The sequence below is a fragment of the Dicentrarchus labrax genome, unplaced genomic scaffold (genome assembly GCF_905237075.1).
Source record: "Dicentrarchus labrax unplaced genomic scaffold, dlabrax2021, whole genome shotgun sequence".
In the NCBI taxonomy this organism is placed as follows: Eukaryota; Metazoa; Chordata; class Actinopteri; family Moronidae; genus Dicentrarchus; species Dicentrarchus labrax.
The window spans coordinates 24,486,279-24,507,558 of record NW_026136707.1 but is presented as its reverse complement, the minus strand read 5'-3'; the positions used below and the strand labels follow the sequence as shown (position 1 = coordinate 24,507,558).

At 40.6% G+C, this 21,280-nt stretch overlaps 1 protein-coding gene and 2 long non-coding RNA genes across 3 annotated transcripts in view; 1 reads left to right on the top strand and 2 right to left on the bottom strand.

Annotated features, from left to right (window-relative positions):
• Positions 1-5,398: 5,398 nt before the first annotated feature.
• On the bottom strand, positions 5,399-6,332 carry LOC127367678 (uncharacterized). The gene is made up of 2 exons (XR_007885532.1): positions 5,687-6,332; positions 5,399-5,614 (listed from the first exon to the last, which is right to left on the bottom strand). It is a non-coding gene; the product is annotated as an uncharacterized LOC127367678 (long non-coding RNA).
• A 120-nt stretch (positions 6,333-6,452) lies between these two features.
• The window catches only part of LOC127367673 (dolichyl-diphosphooligosaccharide--protein glycosyltransferase subunit STT3B), a 63,307-nt gene continuing 48,479 nt past the window's right edge, over positions 6,453-21,280 (top strand). The window contains exon 1 of the mRNA XM_051407700.1: positions 6,453-6,992. Coding sequence (XP_051263660.1) covers positions 6,715-6,992 — 278 coding nt within the window. The 5' untranslated portion in view covers positions 6,453-6,714. The remainder of the gene's footprint in view (positions 6,993-21,280) is intronic.
• On the bottom strand, positions 17,751-20,900 carry LOC127367677 (uncharacterized). Its single transcript, XR_007885531.1, has 2 exons — positions 20,720-20,900; positions 17,751-19,277 (listed from the first exon to the last, which is right to left on the bottom strand). It is a non-coding gene; the product is annotated as an uncharacterized LOC127367677 (long non-coding RNA).

Here is a 21,280-nt window from a genome sequence, read left to right as displayed (position 1 = left end):
CAATCCTGGATTGTCCCCTGTATTGAGCCACTTGTGGACACAACTTGCTTTTGACACAATTTGTAAATATTCCTGTTGTGAAAAATGTGTGTGTGTGTGTGTGTGTGTGTGTGTGTGTGTGTGTGTGTGTATCTGCTGGAGTTCAATGTCTGTGGTTTGGTAATGTGGTGTATGCAATAGCATTAAACATGATTCATCTTCCCGTAACCAGTGAATAGGACACTGTGACATACTTGCATGTCATTTTTCATTTGTAAAATATTCCATTGTTTATCATCTATAACAAATAATTAACAACATCCTGCAGCCAAACAGACTGAGGTCAAATGTAGTCATTTACTACACTGTTATGAGTCAAAACATGGCTCATAATTAATGAATCTACTTGTGTGATTGTGTATCTCAAACATTTTACATGTTTAACATTGCAACAGATAAATGTTGACATGCTATCCTACAACCTATTATGCTCCGTAGCAACCACGAGCCAATGAAACACATTTGTACTGTACACATCAAGTGTGGTTGTAGCAAAAATGCTAAATCATTTCCAGCTAGTGTCTGTTAATTTTCATTAGGAGCACAGATGCCGGATTTATCCAGCACATTTTATCTAATGAAGCGATATAGCCAGAACAGCTGACTTTGCCCTATGGGGACAAAGAAACATGGGTTAATGTACATTATAGGATTGAGTTCAGATCAGCAGGTTCATTAAGCCCATATGGTTTCACATGAGTGAATCAGGCCTTCACATAATTCTCTTTGCATTATCCGCTAAATGGCATTGCCTCAATGCAGACGATGAACTGTTCTCTCAAAACCGAGCATTTGAGCAAAGCTGCCCATCCAGGAATTCTCTCTTTTCGCTTTCTACTTATTGCACAGTGTACATTTGCACTTTGTCCAGCTGTGTTCTGTGGGTGGGACAATAAATGTTCACAGAGAAGAGCAATAAAGCACCAGCATCGTGTGTGATAATCCCCCTGATGAACAGTTCAGGGGGGCTTAATGTCTTAGTGTAAGGCCTGTAAGGGTTAAGTCTCTTTTCTTCTCATTGCACATGTACAGTCTTTATGACATGATTTCCTACATTGCATCTTTCGATGCACTTTTTGACCAGGTGTTGCATCCTAAAATTATTATTCAAAGAAAATGAACACTTCAGCTGCTGTACCTTAAGCAGATTCAACAGAAAATAGGCAGTTTCACCTCAGATACTATTTTGCCTAAAAGAATGCCTCAAAAATACATTTCTACACAATGAGATACAGGAGTATTGCGGCATTCTTTGCACACTAAACTGCAAGATAACATTCTTGCTTTGACCATTCTGGAAAGAAAAAAATTATTTAGGTTGCCATCGGGTGGCTGAAAATGGTACTGTATTACAGAGTTAGGCTGCATAAGCAAGCAAAGATATGGGCCCCAGATAAGTATATTAACTCTGTACTGCATGCCATTGCTGAAGTGGGTAATTGTAGGGTAGAAACACCCTTTAAGCAAGCAGAGCAACATGTGGCACAATCAGAAAAGGTAAAATGCATTTAAATTTTTATAACCTGTTGGAAGACATACAAGGATGTGCAAGAAGCATTTTATATGTATTCCTAATATGTGAGTTTCAATTTTTAGGCTATTGCCAGGATAACACAGTGTTCAATGATGGAGATGGAGTAAAATGATGACCCTGGTAAATGTTTTTGGTAAAATAATCACTGGCAATATGGACAAAGTTACATTTCATGGTCGAAAAGGGTGAAAGCAACTTGGTCAAGTGGATCTTTTCCCCCTCATAGTGAGGACAGTGAATTTGAGGGCAGTGATAGTGAAGGAGAATGAGAATGTATGCATCATTAGAGGGACACAAACCATACATTCTTTTTAAGGTTATATTGAATTAGATATTTGTTAAACCAAGAATGATCTATATTTGTAGATAAACCAACCTCCTACCTTCCAAAAACTGATAAAAAGTGGATGGATTTTATTTTTTTTTTTTTTTTTTTTTTAAAAAAAAAAAAAAAAAATAGATAGATAGATAGATAGATAGATAGATAGATAGATAGATACTTCATTTATCCCGAGGGAAATTCAAGTAACGAGTAAGGGAGGATAACATTTAGCTGTACAAATATTCTATTTCTTGTACAAAGGCAGTGTTGAACATGCAATGCCCATCTCTGTTTCATGACCAAAAGCAACTGCTTCCAGGGGCGCCCGGTTAGCTCAGTGGGTAGAGCTAGCAACCCATGTACAGGCTGAGTCCTTGCTGCAGCGGCCCAGGGTTCAAATCCAACCTGCGGCCCTTTGCTGCGTGTCATCCCCTCTCTCTCTCTGCCCCCCCCTTCCTGTCGGTCTTCATCTGTCCTATCAAATAAAAGCCAAAAAAAAAAAAAAAAAAAAGCAACTGCTTCCTGAGGTTCCACACAGAGTGAGAACCCAGAAAAGGAAGGAAGAGAAATACTGAGTTATTACATGAGGAAACTAGAGACCATGTGCACTTTCTAATGCATGCTACTTGTTTTCACATTTGAAAAAATGTTCTACAGAAATCAAAATCCAATCAAATTTTTTTCTTCTTGGAGATGGAGTGGAGGTGGGGGTTGATCACTTTTTGACTGACACATTATCAGAAGATCCCAATCTTCCAAAATAGGGTAAACCTCCAAACACAAAAACAAACATAATGCTTACTGTAGAATCAGTGGAGTCCACATACATTCTCTGTAGGTGTTCTGACCCAAACTGCTGCATCTCTATAAGACGCGAGATCACATGAAACTGAAACCATGAAAGCTTTGTCACACCTTCACTTACATATGGTTTACCACTGGGCAGGCAGCAGAAACACAGCTCACCACAAACCGTTTCCTGTATTTCCGATAGTAGGACAGTCTCTACTTCTGCAGCCTCTGAGTGCATGATGCAGAGATGTGACAAATGAATGAAATTAATGTCTCATTAGCTGCAAAGGTCAATCTCTACTTCATTAATTACTCTAATAGCTGCTACTGATAAAACATGCAATGTAAGATCAGTACAATTGTGGTTCATGGCATGCTTGTTTAAGCATGTTATCACTATTTTGATATGAGCTCCCAGAAACTGGCCTGAATGGACTGACGTATGAATGTTATTTTAAGCTCCAATGTCATTTAGTTTTACATCAATAGATCATTAAGATATTTAAGTGCAGAGTCTGCAGCTGCAGAGCAGGGAAGAAGAAGCATTAAATCCATGGGGGATATATTTTATTATACAAACTGACATTTTACGAGTTATCAGCCTAGTTTCAGTTGTTCTGATGATAACGTGTAGAAGATAAAGCTGTTATAGGTTAAAGCTCAGGCCTGCATATTAATTAAAACGTTTCTAAAATAAAAATATTCTTTGGCCAGATGTGAAAAATGAAACCAATCTATCTGTGGTGTTATTTTCACACGTACCACTACCAAACAGTATTCAAAATGAGTGTGGAAAACATATTTGGTTTCAATCTCAGTCTATGCTTCCTTTAATTACAGTCTATGATCTATAACTTTTATCTTGTTCTATGCAGCAACTCTCTTTCAGTGGAATAGATGTGAAAGGTATGAATACAGGACATTTGCAGTTTAACCACGACACCATGGCTCTTACATGTTTACCTTACTTTAATTAGTTTTGCAAAAGTATATGAATAACTTTTGCTATGCTACCTTGCACATCATCTGAGTTTGGGATATGAGACGTTACAGAAAGGTGCAGGTCGACCATAAAATTCCTACACCATCTCTCCTGCAGTGTGTAGCAGTTTCTTTGCATGTGCATGCCTGTGTGTGTTTTGCAGACACTGCAAAGAAGGGGAAGATAATTTATGTGAGAAAAGTAACTGTACACGATAAATTCTGCTCCAAGGAAAATGGAGATTTTGCTATTGTTATTATTTGACACAGAATGCCCTCAATCTCTTTCTATTCCTCGCTCGTTGGCAAGCATCACCTGTTTTTACAATTTTATACAACACATTTCATTACAACTTAATTCAGTGACCTTGTGCAACTATCCACCAGTCCAAAGAAAGTACCCACATACACCCAAAAGGCATAAACCACAGAAACAGAATTGCACCAAGTGATTCTGTAAAAGGCTGCCCAATGTACGTACGTTACTGCCGTGACTTTTGAAGGTAAGATAAGAAAATAATTCAGAGGTTCTTGCCCTGTATTTCAGAGACTCAAAGTGACCTACTACAAAACTGTCCTTAATGTGTGGCCAAGCAGGAATTTGTATAATTTAAAAAGCTGTGGTCCAAGAATTGACCCTTGTGAAACTCCTGATACAGTTTTTGTTTCAACATTTAAATCAACAGCTGGAACATAGGAGTTTCTTTGAAAACTGTCATTTAGTTTTTGATTCAAATATTGCAAAACCCTCATTGGTGCATTGACATGCGTGACATCACCTTGTTCCCACCCACTTTAAACCGGTGAGAAGAGCACAGACAAAACCACAGGAACGGAAAATCTCTCATCTGAAATAACTAAAACCTTTTATGACGTTGGCAGAAAAGGTTGGGTTCATGTGGAACCATATATCACTAAAAAGCTGATTGAGAAAATAGGTTTACCAGACTTTTGTAGAAGGAAACGAGTGAACAATATTTGCTCTTTCCTCTCACTGTTCTCAAGAAGGAATAAATCATGAAAAGTTATCAGAATCATGAATAATTTACTGAGGTTCAGAAACTGAAAAAGAGAGAGATTTTCAGATCTTCTACGTTCATATTCGGTAAAACCTCGGAACAATTGCTAGACGCGCACATTGCACTCTCAGTGCTCTCAGTATTGAGTCTTTATTCACTCTTAGTTTATTTCACTCAAGAGGGCCGACTCTGTTCAGCATGGAGGTGAACCTCATTACAAGTGTCCAAACATTTCCTTTTGTTCAGAAAGCCTATTCCTTTGCTTCAGCAGATACTTGATAAATTATCAAACTCTGGAGCTCCTCCCCAAGCAGCTCAGCTCTTTCATCTCAGGACTATCCTTCTACTTGTTTCTTTATGCGAGAATGGGTTTTAACAGAACCTCTCTATCTGTCTGCTTGTATCCAAAACACAGAGATCTAATGGTCTCAGATTCCCCAAACTGCTGGAGGAATCCAACTTTGTTTGATGGGCCAGTGACGATGTTTCCTGGTAGGGTAATAAAGTGTTGTACTCCTGTTGGCTCATTGCTTCACCAAGACACATTGCTTATTTCAGTACATGCACACTATGATACAATGTGATAAAACAGAATAGAATAAAATAGAATAGAAAATGTGATGGATTTAATTAATGGGTATATTGAGCAGCAAGGAAATGTAGGATACCACTTTTTGATCAAATGTTTTTTAAATCATAACAATATTTGGGTTGCCAGGTTGTGAAAAGTTTATCATCAAGAGTCAAGAGTTCCTCTCTAAGCCATTATAAATGTTAGTATGCCATTCATAAATCTTTATTACAATATTCATTGTAAATGCTTGAATGTTTGAATTTTGGTCCAGATGCTCTGAAGCTTTTCCATTAGAGCTGAGGTCAAACCAGAGGAGTCCTTCTGAAGAGCTAAAAAAAGACAATTCAAGCATCCTGCGGGTAGGAAAAACACCAGTCAGGGGTCAAATGAAAGGATGGGAAATTGTGTTTTTGGAGCTTACTTACCCATACTAGGGACTATATGGTAGAATATCTCAGCCTCTGTTGCTACAATTTTGACTTCTGCCTTTTGTTTCTCTTGTTAGTCCCCTAACTTTAAGGAAATGCACTACAAACCTACTAAAGTACCCCTTTACAGGCTTATAATTGTTCAATTTAGTAAATGGTTAATAACGATTAATAAAGTCACTATTACAACTCACAAACCCCTTTTAAATGGTTGCTTATCAGAAAGTTGTACCAAACATGGCGGTTCACAGCAGCTTGATCTTGTTGCAAGTTTCAACAAATGTCTCAATGTTGATCTTTGTCTCCATTTAGAATCACAGCTCATTACTTCCGGCGTGAATACGAAACTACTGGCTTCAATCAGGGCCTAATGTTGGCATAAAGCCCCGCTCCTGTTATATTGGCTCTTGCTTTGTCAATATATTCAATAGTTCCTGTGAATTTCATTTATTTCATTGGCTCGCGCGGCTCCAGCGCCCCTGCGCTGTTCGCAGACCATACGCTCTTCCCGCTGTCTGTCACCCTCACCTCTCGCGCTAATGCATCTTCAGTGATCAGGCTGCTCTATTGTCATTGGTCGCTTTGCTTGTCTGTCAAGCGCGCTCTACCGTTGGATTGGGTTCCTCCCGGAGCTGTGGAGGAGCTGTGTCCCTCTTGGCTGTACCTGTCTCGCTGTGAGAGGCTGACAGCTCTTCCTGCTCCACGAGCAGCTCCCGCCTCTTCATCCAAGGAAGGAAGGAGGAACTGCTCGAGCCGCATGTGTCACTTCCAGTATGCTGCGAAACCGTGCTGCTATGTGACTCCCTGGGATTATTTAGCTGTCTTTGCGGTTGGTGGGAAGTAAGGTTAGAAAGTTTGGAATTACAGTCTGTGTTTTGGGGGGTGAGGGGCGCCTAGGGAAGGTAGTGCAAGTGGTTTCGGAAGTGGAGCGTGGCAGAGAAAAGGAAGAAGGGGGGGGTTTTCTTTCCTGTGTGATAAAAGATAGCTCGCTTCGCTTGCTTGCCACGACGGGACTGACGTAGAATATGGCGGAGCATCACCCGGTTTCCGACAGCAAACACAAATCCTCACTGAACTCCGGAGCGTCGTACTCGGGGAACGGGCGCAGCAGCACGGCGGTCGCGGAGAGAGGCAGCAACGCCGGGGCAGGAGGAGGTGGTCTGTCCGGCGGCCTGTCGCAGCCGGCCGGGTGGCAGTCCTTGCTGTCTTTCACCATCCTGTTCCTGGCCTGGTTGGCCGGCTTCAGCTCCAGGCTCTTCGCTGTCATTCGCTTCGAGAGCATCATTCACGAGTTCGACCCCTGGTGAGTTTGTGTCCCCACAAACCGAGCTGGTTTAACCTGTTCGTCAGGATAGGTTACTACTAATGGAGCGCAAACCCGGCTAAGCTGTGAGCAAGTTTCTTTGAAAACATGTCAGGTGTTTGGATCATATCTTGTCACGTGTCTAAATTCACACCACAGATGTCCTTGCTTTTTGGTTTGGCCACCAACAATTTTAAAACCTGCATGTGTCGGCCACCATTACGGGGAGAATTTGGACCAATGGTTACAAAGCTCGTATCTGCTTATTGTGATTCGCATTCATCTTGCACATTATGTCCAAATGCACGTCTTTTTATACATTTGCTGGCCGTGGTGATTAAAAATACACCACTTAATTAAGGCTCACCTTTTCAGTACCAAGTGACGCCTGTGTATCTATTGTAGTTCATTATAAAGTGCAACATTGTAACAGCCAGTGGGGGTGGGGGGGTGGGGGAGGAGGAGGGGTATCACGGCAGAGTAAATGAGGACAATGGTGACAGCTTCATCTGACGCGGGTTGAACCCGGAAAGAAGCAGCCGTGAGGTATCTGGCTGAAGTCCTTCTGACACAGATTTAGCCTTTGTTAACCTGCAGATCACCTCTGCTCTGATTTTCTGGCTTTTCAGCAGCTCTTGCACTGATTGCAGCCTCTAATATAGACTGTGTGCCAACCATGTGCCACACATATTTCAACAGGAGCATACCATGTGTCTCAGTGACTTCACAGCGGTCATATTGTAATTTATCCTGCATATTATTCTAACAGGCAAAGTATCCTCCTGAAGTTTATAAAACCATTGTTAGTCCTCAGATTGAAGTGTAGTTCTTATTCTGCATGGAAGTGTTCAGATTCGTATCAGTTTCATTTAACCCCTGACTTCCATCACACTTATTGGGAATACTTGGACAGTGTCATGGTCCATGCTGATCTATTTCAAGTGTGAGAAGGGTTTCCTCACGCTGTCTCAGACATGAGCGTGACAGTGAGGTGAGGTTAGCAGACTTTGCTGCAAGACGAGGTGTAGGTGGAGGCCTAGCCAAACTGTCAGACTCTGTGCTCCTTCCTGTTTGTATTTCCTTCCAATAGTATGATTTTCAAAGATTACCTCAGAGATAATGAAGCACCTCAGATTAAACAAGCCAGCGCGATTCCTAACCAAAGCTGTTGCTCTTTTTAAAAAACTTTTTTTTTTGTTGCAATGGCCATCGGATTGTTTGTGTTTCATTTCAAAACCTCTACCAGCTCAGCTTCTGCCAGAAATTGTCCAAGCTTTTTATTTGTACTCCAAGGGACTGTTGCCTGGCCCAAGCCTGCATTGCATCACTGAAAGCATTTAATGATTATTCTGAGACCAGCAGTGTGGATTAAACTGCCAGCTTCATGTCTGTCTGCTGAATAAAAGAGGAGGCTTGAGAGCTTTGGCTGGGCGAGAATCCTTCAGTTTCTGTGTGTCGCTGTCTGAAGGTCTAATACAGCATGACATGGAGTGGAATTTATTCATACAGTGCTTCATTGTTCCATCATTCTCCCTTTGCTATCAGGCTGGCAGCATTATGTAAACTAGATGTTTGGATGGCCAAGGAGACGTGTGAGATCCTGTGTTTGTGTGTGCATCTGTGAAGTAGCTTGTCTGTGCCGAACTGTTGTAAATGTGTATTCAATTTTCAATTCAGTTAAATTTTATTTGTATAGCGCCAATTCATAACAGAAGTTATCTCAGCACACTTTTCAAATAGAGCAGGTGTAGACCGAACTCCTTATAACATTTACAGAGACCCAGCGGTACCACCATGAGCAAGCACTTGGCGACGGGGCAAGGAAAAACTGCCTTTTTAAAATGTGTACGTAAACAGGAGTTTGAACTTGCTGTTTTTCTGCCAGACATTTTAAATGTGTCTGATTATTCAGAGGTCATGCTGAAGAAACTTGAAGGTTGTCAGACATTCAGGAGGATAAAAGCAGCAGCGTTTACAGCCTTTTCTCATCATCATTTGATTACAGGTCCCTTGTGTACAACCCCATGACCTCACTGCAAGGTTGCTGTCATTTTGTAGCTTATCTTGAAAAGAGGATCGCAGGAGAGCAGTCACATCACCCCTCCGCTACCCTGTTTGTTCTCTTTCCTCTCTCTCTCTCTCTCACTCACACACTCTCTCTGATCTGTCCTTTTGATGTGGCTAGTTAATAGTCCTTTTCCTTCAGAAGTGCTAGATGGTGCTATTAGATCTGACAGCAAAGCGGGTCGGGACTGGCATTAGGCAGATGGCCCGTAGATGGTTAGTTATGCTTTGAGTTTTGGGCTGTGTTAATCATGCATGGACCAGCATCAGAAAGAAAGAAAAAACAGCTTCATTAGTACTTATGTCTCTGTCTGATATACTAAAGGTTGCTTGCTAGTGAGCCAGACCTCCCTCAGAGCAAGGTCTGGCAAGAAGACAGCATCTGATCCACCTGTCATCTTGTGCTCAAAGCTCCAGTTCTATGAATAATGGCTCATAGGAAATCTGAGTGCAATTAGTGTCACTTGGTGTCTGTCCAGCTCCCTTATGAAGAATGACATGGTTGATATCAGTGCAGACATGACACCATTACACCACTCAAATAGAGGTGATCCAATCAAAACGAAACCACTCTTCTGTTTTTGTTGGCCTTGTCGTCATTTCCGCTTCACAAGTAGCTGAAGAAACCCCTTTTTTGTTACCTACCTCAATGAATCTGAATATTGAAATTGTCATGTATGCTACCTAAAGGTCATTGTTTGAGCTGGTAGTACCTGATCCAGAATGAATGAATGTTTTGTGGTTAATGTGCTTTCTGTAAGCTGTTGTGTGTGTGTGTGTGTGTGTGTGTGTGTGTGTGTGTGTGTGTGTGCTCTGCCAAACATTTGTGATAAAGAAAAGCACCACTCTGACACATCCCTCTACCAGAGCTGTGCAACATGACGATATATATCGTGTGACGATAGGAAAACATTTATCATTTCATATTATTCTCTATTGTTTATTTCCTTCTGTCACAAATTTTTACAACTTTTTACAGCAGGGGTCTCAAACTGAAGCTTTCTTGGGGCCACTGCTAATATTGTAATGTCAAAGGACTTCAACGTTTAAGTACTACAAAGTGAAATATTCTGAAAATATTTCCATTACTAACAAAAGCAAAGGGCAGTTACTATACATTTTTCTATCATCATATCATCTTTGTTGTATGCAGCCAAACAACAAATGAAGCCCGAAACCTGCTCTCTTCTTTCACTACTTTCCACGTGTTTGCAGGCACCTCTGACCTTTGCCATTATTTTGTCCAATGCAATACATTTAGAATTGTTTTTATTTTAATTGTACACGAAGGGGTGGTTTGGTTTAAAATGATATGAAACAACTAAAAAAAAGAATAAAATAAAATCAAAGTTAAAATCTAGCATGCCGAATTATGTTTTATGTTTGACATATCGGGGGCTGGAGGGCTGGAAGTGGCCCCCGGGTCGGCAGTTTGAGACCCCTGCTTTACAGCTATATTTTTCGTCATTTAGACAATGCTTTGTGTTCTTCCACATGCCACATATGTACATTCTTTATCTCCTTTCAATACAAACATGGAGATGAGTGAACGTGTCACAGAACGGGGGAATTCCAAATGGGAGAAAGACCAGAAAACAACAAGCTTGTACCAAAGAAACTCCCAAACTGTACGGTACACTAATGCAACTATTATTGAAAAATGTAAAGCAAAGTTTTGGATTTCTGGCCCCATATAGCGCTCATGTACTTTTAATTTTAAAAACTACTACTCAGGTACTACCGTACCTGATACCACTTTATGGCAGCATGACATAACCTCTCATTAGTTAAGCAGATTAATGGAGGAAATTTGGAGCCATTTGGAGCTATTTTAGGCATCACATTTGTTACAGTCATCAAGTGAGGAACATCTGATGAAAATAAAACGTCATTATTAGAACTGTAATGGTATTTATTAAGTACTCATATTGGTATTCTGTATTGGCAAGTACTTGTGCTCTGAAAAACGTTATCTGGATGTGAAATGCTAAATTGGGATATGAGGTTTTTGTCATGAACAGCCCATCTCTCTACAATCGCAACTGTAGTTCAGCAAAATCAATAGAAAGGCAAGAAATTATCTCACTGTTCACATCACAGTTGTAGGAATATCTCAGTTAAAATTTCATTCATATCAGATCAATATTTAAGCTCATCAGCTTTAATTAATCATTCTCAATCCAGGCCTTGAGCATTTTAAGCAAGTAGCTTGTGAGAAATATGCCGAGCAAAAGTAAATGGGCTACAGCTGTTATTTATGTGTCAGATACATATTTAATCAGCAGTTCATATCTTCGGCTGCTTATCTTATTTCTAGGTTGAAGCTGCAGGTTGTGAACATTAAGTAAGCTGTCACTCAAAACAGAGTTTCTGCCTTCTCAGCCAACAAAAAGTACAGATGTCAACTAAATCTTTATAAGCAGTAGTGGTCATTAGCCATGCTAGCAGCAAGGCTCTAGGGTTGGATATGTCTGTCTGTCTGTCGGTCCTACTGAAATGTCTCTAACTGTTGGCGGGATTGTAATGGATTTTGGTGCACACATTCATGTTTCCCTCGGGATAAGTTGTAATCACTTTGGTGATCACCTGAGTGTTCATCTAGTGCCACCATCATCTAAATTTAAATTTGTTCAGAGTAAAAAAAGCAAAGTGAGAGAGTGAGATTACAGTGGATCCTGTCAATGAGGATACTGCTCCCTTTGTTTTCACATGCACAAATGGAAGATAACAGGAAATGACCTGGTGTTTATTGAGGATGGAGTTGATGATGTGTGCGCTGTTATTGCGCCCGGGCTGCAGAATGGGTTATCAGTTGTGCCACATTACAAGCCACTCAGAGAATGAGAGCAAGAGGTTTTGTGTTCTGTAATGAACAGGTATTAGACCCAGGCTGTGTTGCTTTTGTACATCAGTCTGAAAGATCCAGTTCTTCCTCTGCATTTTCTTGAGAGGAAAAATATGCTTTGAAGATTTAAATTGAAAAGGGAGGCAGGCTTGGGAGGAGAAATGAAAAGTGCCTGCTTGAAACAGAATAGGAAAGCAGATCCTACATTTAGACCCGTTGGCTTCATTTACTCCAGCTGCCTCTTCTGATTTGATTCTTTTCTCACTTGTTTCTGCTTAATCATCTAATCTGTTTGCTGCTGTTGAGGTCAAATGATGGAGTAGGTTAGATTCCCCTTATTTTCTTTTTCATTCTCAGGTTTAGGTGTCAGTAAAAAGCTGTTGTCCTTGCCTCCAGAAACACTGTGCAAAACAAATGTCAGCAGTCCACCGCAAGGCTGTGTCTGGATTTTGGCCGAGGATTCATAAGAGCAAGTGCAGTCCTGCTGTGTCCTATTAGGTGCCTTCAGCAGTGCACTCTGCTCGGTCACAGGGGTCATGACAGTTTGTGCCTCTGGCCAGCTCTGCTGACAGACCGAGCCGCTCCACCTGAAACCTGATTCTTTAGTGGCAGTAACTCTGCCAAACAGAAGTGCTTTCACTGGACAGTGGAACAAGTGCTCTGGCCTGTAACAGACAATGAGATGAAGGGCCCGATAGGCTACCTGGCTAACACAGCAGCAGGCTAGCGTGCTCACAGGCCCACTGGGCAACGGCGACCTTGTACAGTTTGGACTTTACTTAGCACTCAGTGCAGATTTTTTATTTATTGCCAAATTGATGGCATTTTTCCCATTTCTGGCTATGATTTCAGCTTTTTTTTTTGTCCTGACACACAATGACCCCAAAAAAAAGCCCCAGTACAACGAATTTCAATCATATTGAACAGACCTGAATAAATCCTTCCTTCATGGAGCTCATAATGTTTAGCTGTTGACACTAGGGCTGGGCCTGTTGCTGCATTACTGCAGTAATATGATGCCCACCACACAGTTGAGCTCATTACCGTCATCACTGCTACTACTTCCAATAATTCGTGCTCTCAGTCTTAAGCATTTCATGGGAATGAGGCCCCAGTATTCACTGAAATAACCTAGAATAATATTATGTTATAATATTTGAACAAATAAACAGGACTTAAGTGCCAGTGCAGCTCTGGTATGCGCTGCCCTATTGCCATTATTGGAAAAAAAAGACAGTTCCAACTGTCATTGTGTCAGGAGAAGAGTTGACTCTTACTTCATGGCAAATTTTGCTGCAGCAGTTAGTGATACTGTGTTGAATTGGATAGCGTAAAAGGTGTTTCTATTTTTCCACTTTCAGTATAATACAGTTCAACTCACCACCACTAACTATTGCCCTAAATTTACATTAGAGTTGAGTCTACTCACGTCGAGGAACGTTATTGGTTTTATAAAGGTTGTCTTTGTTTATGACTCGTTATTTGGGGATTTTAAGAAAAACCTGTTTTTCGCACCAGACTTGATCTGCAGCTCATTTGCATTTGCAACATTTGCATTACTCGAGGCATATCTGAGCTATGTACACCAGATGCATGCTGACTGTTAAAGGACAAGTTTTGAATGTGACGGGACATGCATTTCTGGTGAAAATTAAGTTTGAAATGATCTGTTTTGTAAAAGTCCAGGTATTTTGTCAGTAAAAGACTGCACATTGAATTAGAAGTCTTATATTTATTGCAGATATGTTATGTTGGATTGCATTGCAATGCAAAGGGGTTTCTGTTTCTCTGTGGAAACATTTCAAACACAAACACATTCATAACTTTAAATGAAAGTGCTTTACACTCCAGACACACATCTTCAGTTGAACAATGTCTGCACGCAGACACTAATCTTGGTCCCTTTGGCTGTAGCTCGGACTCGGAAAATGCCCCCATACAGTGGACCAGCGATACAACAAGTGGTGCACTTCCATATTTAATTTTAAAAACACAGCTGGAACTGTGACCTGTGACAGTGGACATTTGTTTGCAGTTTCGCTCTGTGTTTCAGAACTATTACACACCCACTAAATATTTCTGTTTTAAATATTTACTGTGGAGTATCTGTTTCTCTGGAAATATCCTTTGGTGCATGGTTTGGCCCAGTACTGGCACAGTGTTTGGTATCACAGCATTGGAGTACGGTCTAGACCTGCTCTATTTGAAAAATGTCCTGAGATAACTTCTGTTATGAATTGGCACTATACAAATAAAATTGAATTGAATTGAATTGGACCCAGTGTACAAGTGATCTCTTGGAAGTACAAACAATGTAGCAATGAACAGGCTGTTGTTGGATAGCGAGAAGCAAGATGTTAAACCTCACATACTCTTTGGTTTGAACGAACATGACAGGAATGGCATTTGCTTCAGATCTTAATGTTTTCATTTGGAAATTTATAATGATACTGACGTGTATATGCAGTGACTGATAGTCGATGATTGCACAGCTGCAAGGATGAGCTGGCAAGGTGCACCAGGAGGGCTTGAACATTAGAAAAATGTCATTCTAATTCCATTTTTCAGCTTTGATTCTGTCACAGTAATTTGTTTTTCACCAGGAAATCCACCCTGCCGTGTACACGTGGAATATCCCCTTTATTCAGCTTACATAACACTAATTCTGCTGTTTCATTACGCAACATCCAGAATGGGGATGAGTCATTTTAAGCTATCATTCAGAGGGGAGGGTGAAATACCCTGAACTAGTGTAAATTTCACAATTTGACCATACATTTTCTTAAGGATGATAGGAAGTGCTTCTCTACATTTTCAGCTGAGTCACAAGTTCTCAGTTTTATGGCATTGAGCCATTAAGGTGAAATGCCATTTATTTGGAAAAACATGAGAGTATCTATATCTCCAGCAGTTAAACCGTTATATTGCAGTCAGAGGAAGTAGATTCAGTTATCACAGTTGATCAGGTTGTGTGTTGTGTGTGTGTGTGTGTGTGTGTGTGTGTGTACGTTGGACTATTTGCACTGTGGTTTCGCTGCTGCTGGAGCTGTGAACTCGACTTTATCACACACTGACAGTTCCTCTTCCATACACTGCGTTTTGATCTATGACTCCCATGATGGCGGCTACTTTTTCCCTCTGTGAAGTTTCAGTGTGTGTGTGTGGCATGTGCACATGGGCAAGAAGGGCTGTGATCTGCTGTGGCACTTCTGTGGAGGATATTAACCCTAGAGCTAGATTCCTTTGTCCCAAAATACCAGTTCTGTATAAGCATACTGACAGATTGTGATGATGAAACAGCTGTGCAATAAAGCCTTGTGTTCTTGTCAGACATCTCCTCATCGTATCTTTTGTTTCTCACTGTTTGTTTCTGTTTGGTCTTTTTGTCTTATTGGTTTTTGTGATGTCACCCCAGTTTTATTTGATTGGTTCTTTGCTGTGGTGCAGTAGCCTACATCTTAACGTGCACTGTGACAGACATCTGCTGGTCTTTTTTTGACATAAAGCAATTACAGGCTTTCACTAACAATTTTCATTATTGACTGAGCTGCCTGTTGTTTTTTAATTAATCAGTCAATCATTCAATCTATAAACTTTATAAAATGATTTAAAAAAAATGCCCATCACAATTTCAGACAGGTTTTGTCTGACCACAACACAAAAATATTAAATGTACAATTATATACTACAGAGACAAGCAGCAAATCCTCACAATGCAGATGCTGCCAATTAATTCTCTGTCAATTGTCTGATCAATTCATAATTGTTTTCCTTTCTAAAAACTATCAGTTTAAAATCAAAAAAGATACATTAGGGTGGCTCGGTTGCCTAGTGGTTAGGACACATAGCATGTATAGCTGGTTTGATTCTGTATCTTCACATACAATCTGACAAAAATGCAGAGAGATTAATCATTGGTGAAAATAATTGTTAATTGCAGCTCTTATTTGTTAATCTGTGTCGGTGCAGTTCCAAGCCACGAGTCTTGATTGAAATGACACGATGAATTAGCAAATAGCTCAAAGACAAAGCTCCTCATGCAGCGTTGGGGAAGGAACAATGAGGCTCACAGAAACCGAAGACTTTACAGAGTCTTTTGATTTGATAGATAAGGCCTACGTGACATTCATTTCAGCTTCTTTTTCAATCTGACATGTCCCCTCAGGATACCCTCTCTACCGTTAAATGTACTTAGATTCACTCTGCACAGCCAATTGTTGGTTGACCTCTAGCTTTATAACTGGAAGCAAGTGACTGAGTGGAAGGAGCTCCAGCTTTGTGACAAACACACACACAGACACACATCTCTGAATGTCAGTTAACTTGTTTTCCATTCAGCCCACCACCCTCACCTCTTTGAGCTCCCTACTCTCCTCCTGCCCTGCTGTGTTTCCCCCTGTCAGCAGCTAATTGGCTTCTCTTTAGGTCTCTCCGGGATTTGTCTCAGTGTGTGGAGGTGTGTTGGTCTGACCCTGCTGGCATCAAAGACACTAAGGCAGTAGTTGCTTCACCATGAACTATTCTCACAGTGAAGGCAACCTTCATGACCTTGTAAGCAGAACAAGTAATACTTTTCAGCTCAGACAAAACAGTTGCCATACTTTTACAGTTGTGAGGTCATGCATGTCAATAATAAACAAAGTGATAAGAGGAAATGAAATTCTGTATTTCTGTGTAGAGTAAACCATGGTGAATGTTTTCCAGGATAGCCGGATGTTGAGCTGTAGACATATTTTGAATGTCTGTGTCCCCAGCATTTGCTGTCATTCTCTAAGCTGCTCTGTCTGGTTATCAGCCCTGTGGCTCTAACTGACTGGCTTCCTTGAACAAACAAACTTGTCTTTACAGTTATGTAGGTTACGGTTTCTCCAAGCGTTGGAGTTTCACTCCTCTCCACTCCAAATTCACACATAGAAATCCGTCACATGTCACAAAAGTACTACTCAGCCACATAATGACTTCTGTGGCTTGAAGGGAGCTTTCTAAAGTTTTAACAAATTACCCTGATGATGTCAGTTTTGAGGCAGCAGACTGTCTTGGCAGGCTCCCAGGAAGAACAGCGGGCTTTGAAGCCAATTGGAATTAGTGGCCAAACTGTCTTTGAGGGTCACTACGCATCAGAATTTGATCTATTCAGTCCGATAACATTTGGAGAGTCTAGAAGGGGGCATAATTAGATAATTTTATCCCCATTCAAGGTAGTGGAGGGCTACATTGTCTCTAAGACTCTAACAGAAGTAAGATCTAACTTTTTTGGCTTCATGCGACACTGAACAGCTGGCAGAAGAATGAACAGAGCCCCACCTCTAATGTTTAATCCAGTTTCCCCTCAATACATCCAAAGCTCTAAATTGTCTGTCAGTGGACGTATCTCTCAGTGAGATATAGGACCACAGTTTTGGATTGATGAGCAACAATTTCATGATTGTCAACTTTTGTGTGGGACAACCCAGCGATGCAGGCTCAGGGGCCTTTAGTGTGCTGTGATTGAATGTCTCAATGCTGGTACTACTGTGGGTGAGGCTGTTTTGATGTTAACGGCTCATTATTTTTTTCCCGTGCTTTCTAATGAATTAAATGCAGCAGGAGGTGTGGAATACTTATTTTTTTGTATTTGTTTGAGCTTTTATTGCCTTTTTAATTGATTGTGACAGCTGAAGACAGCAGAAATAGGGGAAGAGAGAGGGGATGACACGCTGCAAAGGGACAAAGGTCGGAGCCGAACGCAGCAAGGACCCAGCCCTGGCGAGCCACCAGGACACCTCCAGTGATCTTGTTTAATCTAGTTTTGCACATATAAAAACATTCTCTGTTACAAACTATTGCTTTGTAAGAAAGACAGTGAAATGAAATAGTGCAATGCTGTTTATTTTCAGGCAAAGATCCATTTGGCACCTACAGTACAATAAGACATAAGACATAGTACTTCAGATGATTTGAATATGAAGCTTAACATGCTGTGAATGGCCACTTTATCACGTTCTTCTTGTTGAGTAATAGCATTTTTCTGCTTTGATTTCCATCATGCTTTGAACTGGTACTTCTGGCAGCCTGCCTCCATACTGCTAACACATTAGTTTATGCAGTCTCTTCTAATCACATTATGGAGACACTGACTAGATGCACTGCTTTCCCTGCAAATTCTCTCTCTTTCTGCAATCATCATAGACACATTTAAAATACAGTGTTTTAGTGCCATATGCTATATTTTTACTTCCACCCACTTAGACTCCTCTTTATACTGTCCCATGGTTTACCTCGCAGTGGTTTGCATGAAGAGAGAATCAGCCTGTACATGTGTCCAAAGAACTTATTCTTATTTCTGTATTGTGTGTGTGAGAGAGAGAGTGTGTGTGATTAGTGATGCATGAGTGATGCATGAATCTTGTGATGCATGAATGTGTCAATATATACGTCTTCTGCAGAGCACCAGTCCAATTAATTGCCTTCACAACACAAATATATTACATTTACTATGACACTTTCCTTCATCCATTATCACCTGTGCTTAATGCCGGGGTGTTAAAAATGTTACAAGTTAAGAATTAATGCTGTAGTCTGTAATCTGTACTATATGAACCCAGTATCACATGGACTTTGTAATGTGGATGCTTGATGATGATTTAATGAGGAGAAGCACATGGTTTAACAAAGACTGATAATTTGCATTGGAGTTGATGACTGCAGATAATACCTTGCTAATTTGGTTTTTCAGTGTCGCAGCATCGGTGTACGTTGCTGATCCTTTAGTAATCTGCCCTGCCAGTCTCTGATAGGTTGAACCGTTTTCACAGCCCTAACAGCAGCTGTTTGTCAGGCTGATTGGAACTGCTCCTTTTGCTGTCCTGTTTGTCAAACTTCAGATCTTGGATTGATTTTAAAATAAATTTCTTTAGATAATTATGAGGAACGTTACTTTTTCTGACACATATCTGTCTTCTTTTGGCTTTCTGCTGATGGCACTGTCACCTGTTTCCATTTCCTCAAACATCTGGCCGTGTACCATCAGTCTTCCGCCTCTTGCTCAATCAGTGGAGAGAAGCTGACAAGCTCACTGCCAGCTTTACACAGGAAGTCAGACTGCGTGTCTGACTGATTGAGCTCCAAGTATTTCCAACTGCATTCATTTAATGTGACTGTGCTGAGCTTGCACATTGTCCCATTTCATTGAAGAAAGTTGTCTGTAACCATTTCGGTCCATTTGCTATCTGCTGGGGATCAGATGAGTGTTGTTGGTCCTTGTGTGCGTAAGTAGTGAGGATTTGTCATGGTTCATTTAATGAGTAAACAGATGTAGCCTGGCTGCAGGCTCTTCTACAGTTCACTTTTTCCTTATCTCTGCTTCGTAAGGAGTCGCCACTCTGTCTCCACCTGTTCTATAAAGAAGGTAAAAATAAGTTGAGGTTTGTTCATTATCATACCAGGTTTTTTAGTAGTATGCTTTAGGCTACATGAAACTCAAACTCATGAATTTGTATTTAAATGAACGTTCATTCTAATGTTACTTCTGCTCATTAAGGGTTCATCTCAGTTCAAAATACAGTTTATGAATAGAGCTCAGTGCACTCTACCTGCTAGCTGCTGGGTACTAATCAAAGTTGCCCCAAAATTAATTCCTGCAGTATTTCTTTTCCACATGTAGCAATATCACCACCTTTAGGACCTATCAAGTATATCTACATAGAGCAGCAGCAACACACACACGGGTGAGGATCCCAGAGCATAATGGACTTTCCATACAACCACTAAGCTAATGCAGTAAGTGATACAGCTCCAGAAAAAGCAACATGACATTTTTTTTTACTGGCATCCAACCAACTACTGTCAGGGATTCTTCTTTCAGATTGTATTTGGATCTAACTGAAACAGTCACACCATCATTGCATCTGCACTTTCACAGGAAAAGTGAGAATAAACGATGGCCATTTTGGCTGTGCTGAATATGTTCTGTAGCTTCAGAGGCTCACACATATTCCTACAGATATGGAAAAAAGGTGTACCTCAAGGGCTCACAAAATAATATATTTTTTCGTGCTAGAGATGCTTTGGTATCGGCATATCAGCAAATTAGATGGCTTTTGCTGATACTAGTAGCCGATGTTTATCCGATTTGTCGCATTAATTTTGAGCTTGGTAAATGTTGTTTGTTATTTCCAGGTCTGATATTGGATAAATAATCACCTTCATTTTCCAGCACTGGCACAAATTGCATGCAAACACTGATATGATCCATACAGCAGCACGGACAGTGAGCGGCTGTTCAGCTCTGCGTCTCACATCTTGGGTGAGAAGAGAAATAGTCTGAGCTGCAATAATGCGTTGATGCTTAGAAATAAATAACAGCAAAAAAACATCTGCTATCAGCTAAATTGTTATTTTAAACATCGGTATTGGTATCGGCACAGAATTTTCCAGTTGGCTCATCCCCTGTCAGAGCATTTGGACTGATGACACTGTGCAAAGACATGCTGTGTAGTGAGTCTGTCTGATTTTCTCTGCAGCGCAAAAGAGTCTGAATCTTACGAATAGGCCTTTTTCACAGCAGACATTTTAACTTAGTAGGAAAAGCGTAGGTGATACTAACAAGATTATTGATGGCTTTGTTCTGACCTGGAAATTGAAATAACTAAATGGCATTCAGCCGTCATCCATTTTATTAACAACTACTGTAAAAACCGACTGTCTTTAGTAAAAAAGGCCTTTTACTTACTTCAACTTATAGACGCTAGTTAGCACCTGTCTTAGTCTTAGATTTTGAATCAAATCATTTTGAAAACAAGGATGTACGTGTTATGATCTTTCCTTTCGCCTCACTCACCTGCTGTCACAGCAATACTTTCCTTGACTGAAGTCTTGAACATGCATACAGAAGAAAGCAATTAGAAGCCCGGTTTAGCATATACATGGCCAAGAAATCTGCTCTCTCAGGAGATATCTAGCTGAGAAAATCGTGTTTCTCTACACCCCTGCCCGGATTATGGAAACTGAGTTTCTTGACACTAAAGAAATCTGCTTACTGCAGAAAGCCAGCAGGAATCCAGTTACTTAAGTGCAAGTAAAGGCTCTGATTGGAAGTTCAGCACAGTAGGGGGTTTACCAACGAGGAATGTCCAAGTAAATAGTCAACATGATAAAAGAATATCAAACATTGTTCAGCCTGTCTGCTGTGCACTACTTTGTTCAAACGGCACTTACAAAGTTATGTTGGCAGTTAAACTGAGTCTTTGTGCTGCGGTTGGGGAAAATCCCAGCCCTTTACATTATCTGTACATCCTTCTGATTTCATTGTAGTGAGTGTTGAATGAGCACAGTGCATATTATGGCAATCACAACTGTCCTTTTTCGCAGCATGTGCTAAGTGGGACTTTCCAGAGTAATG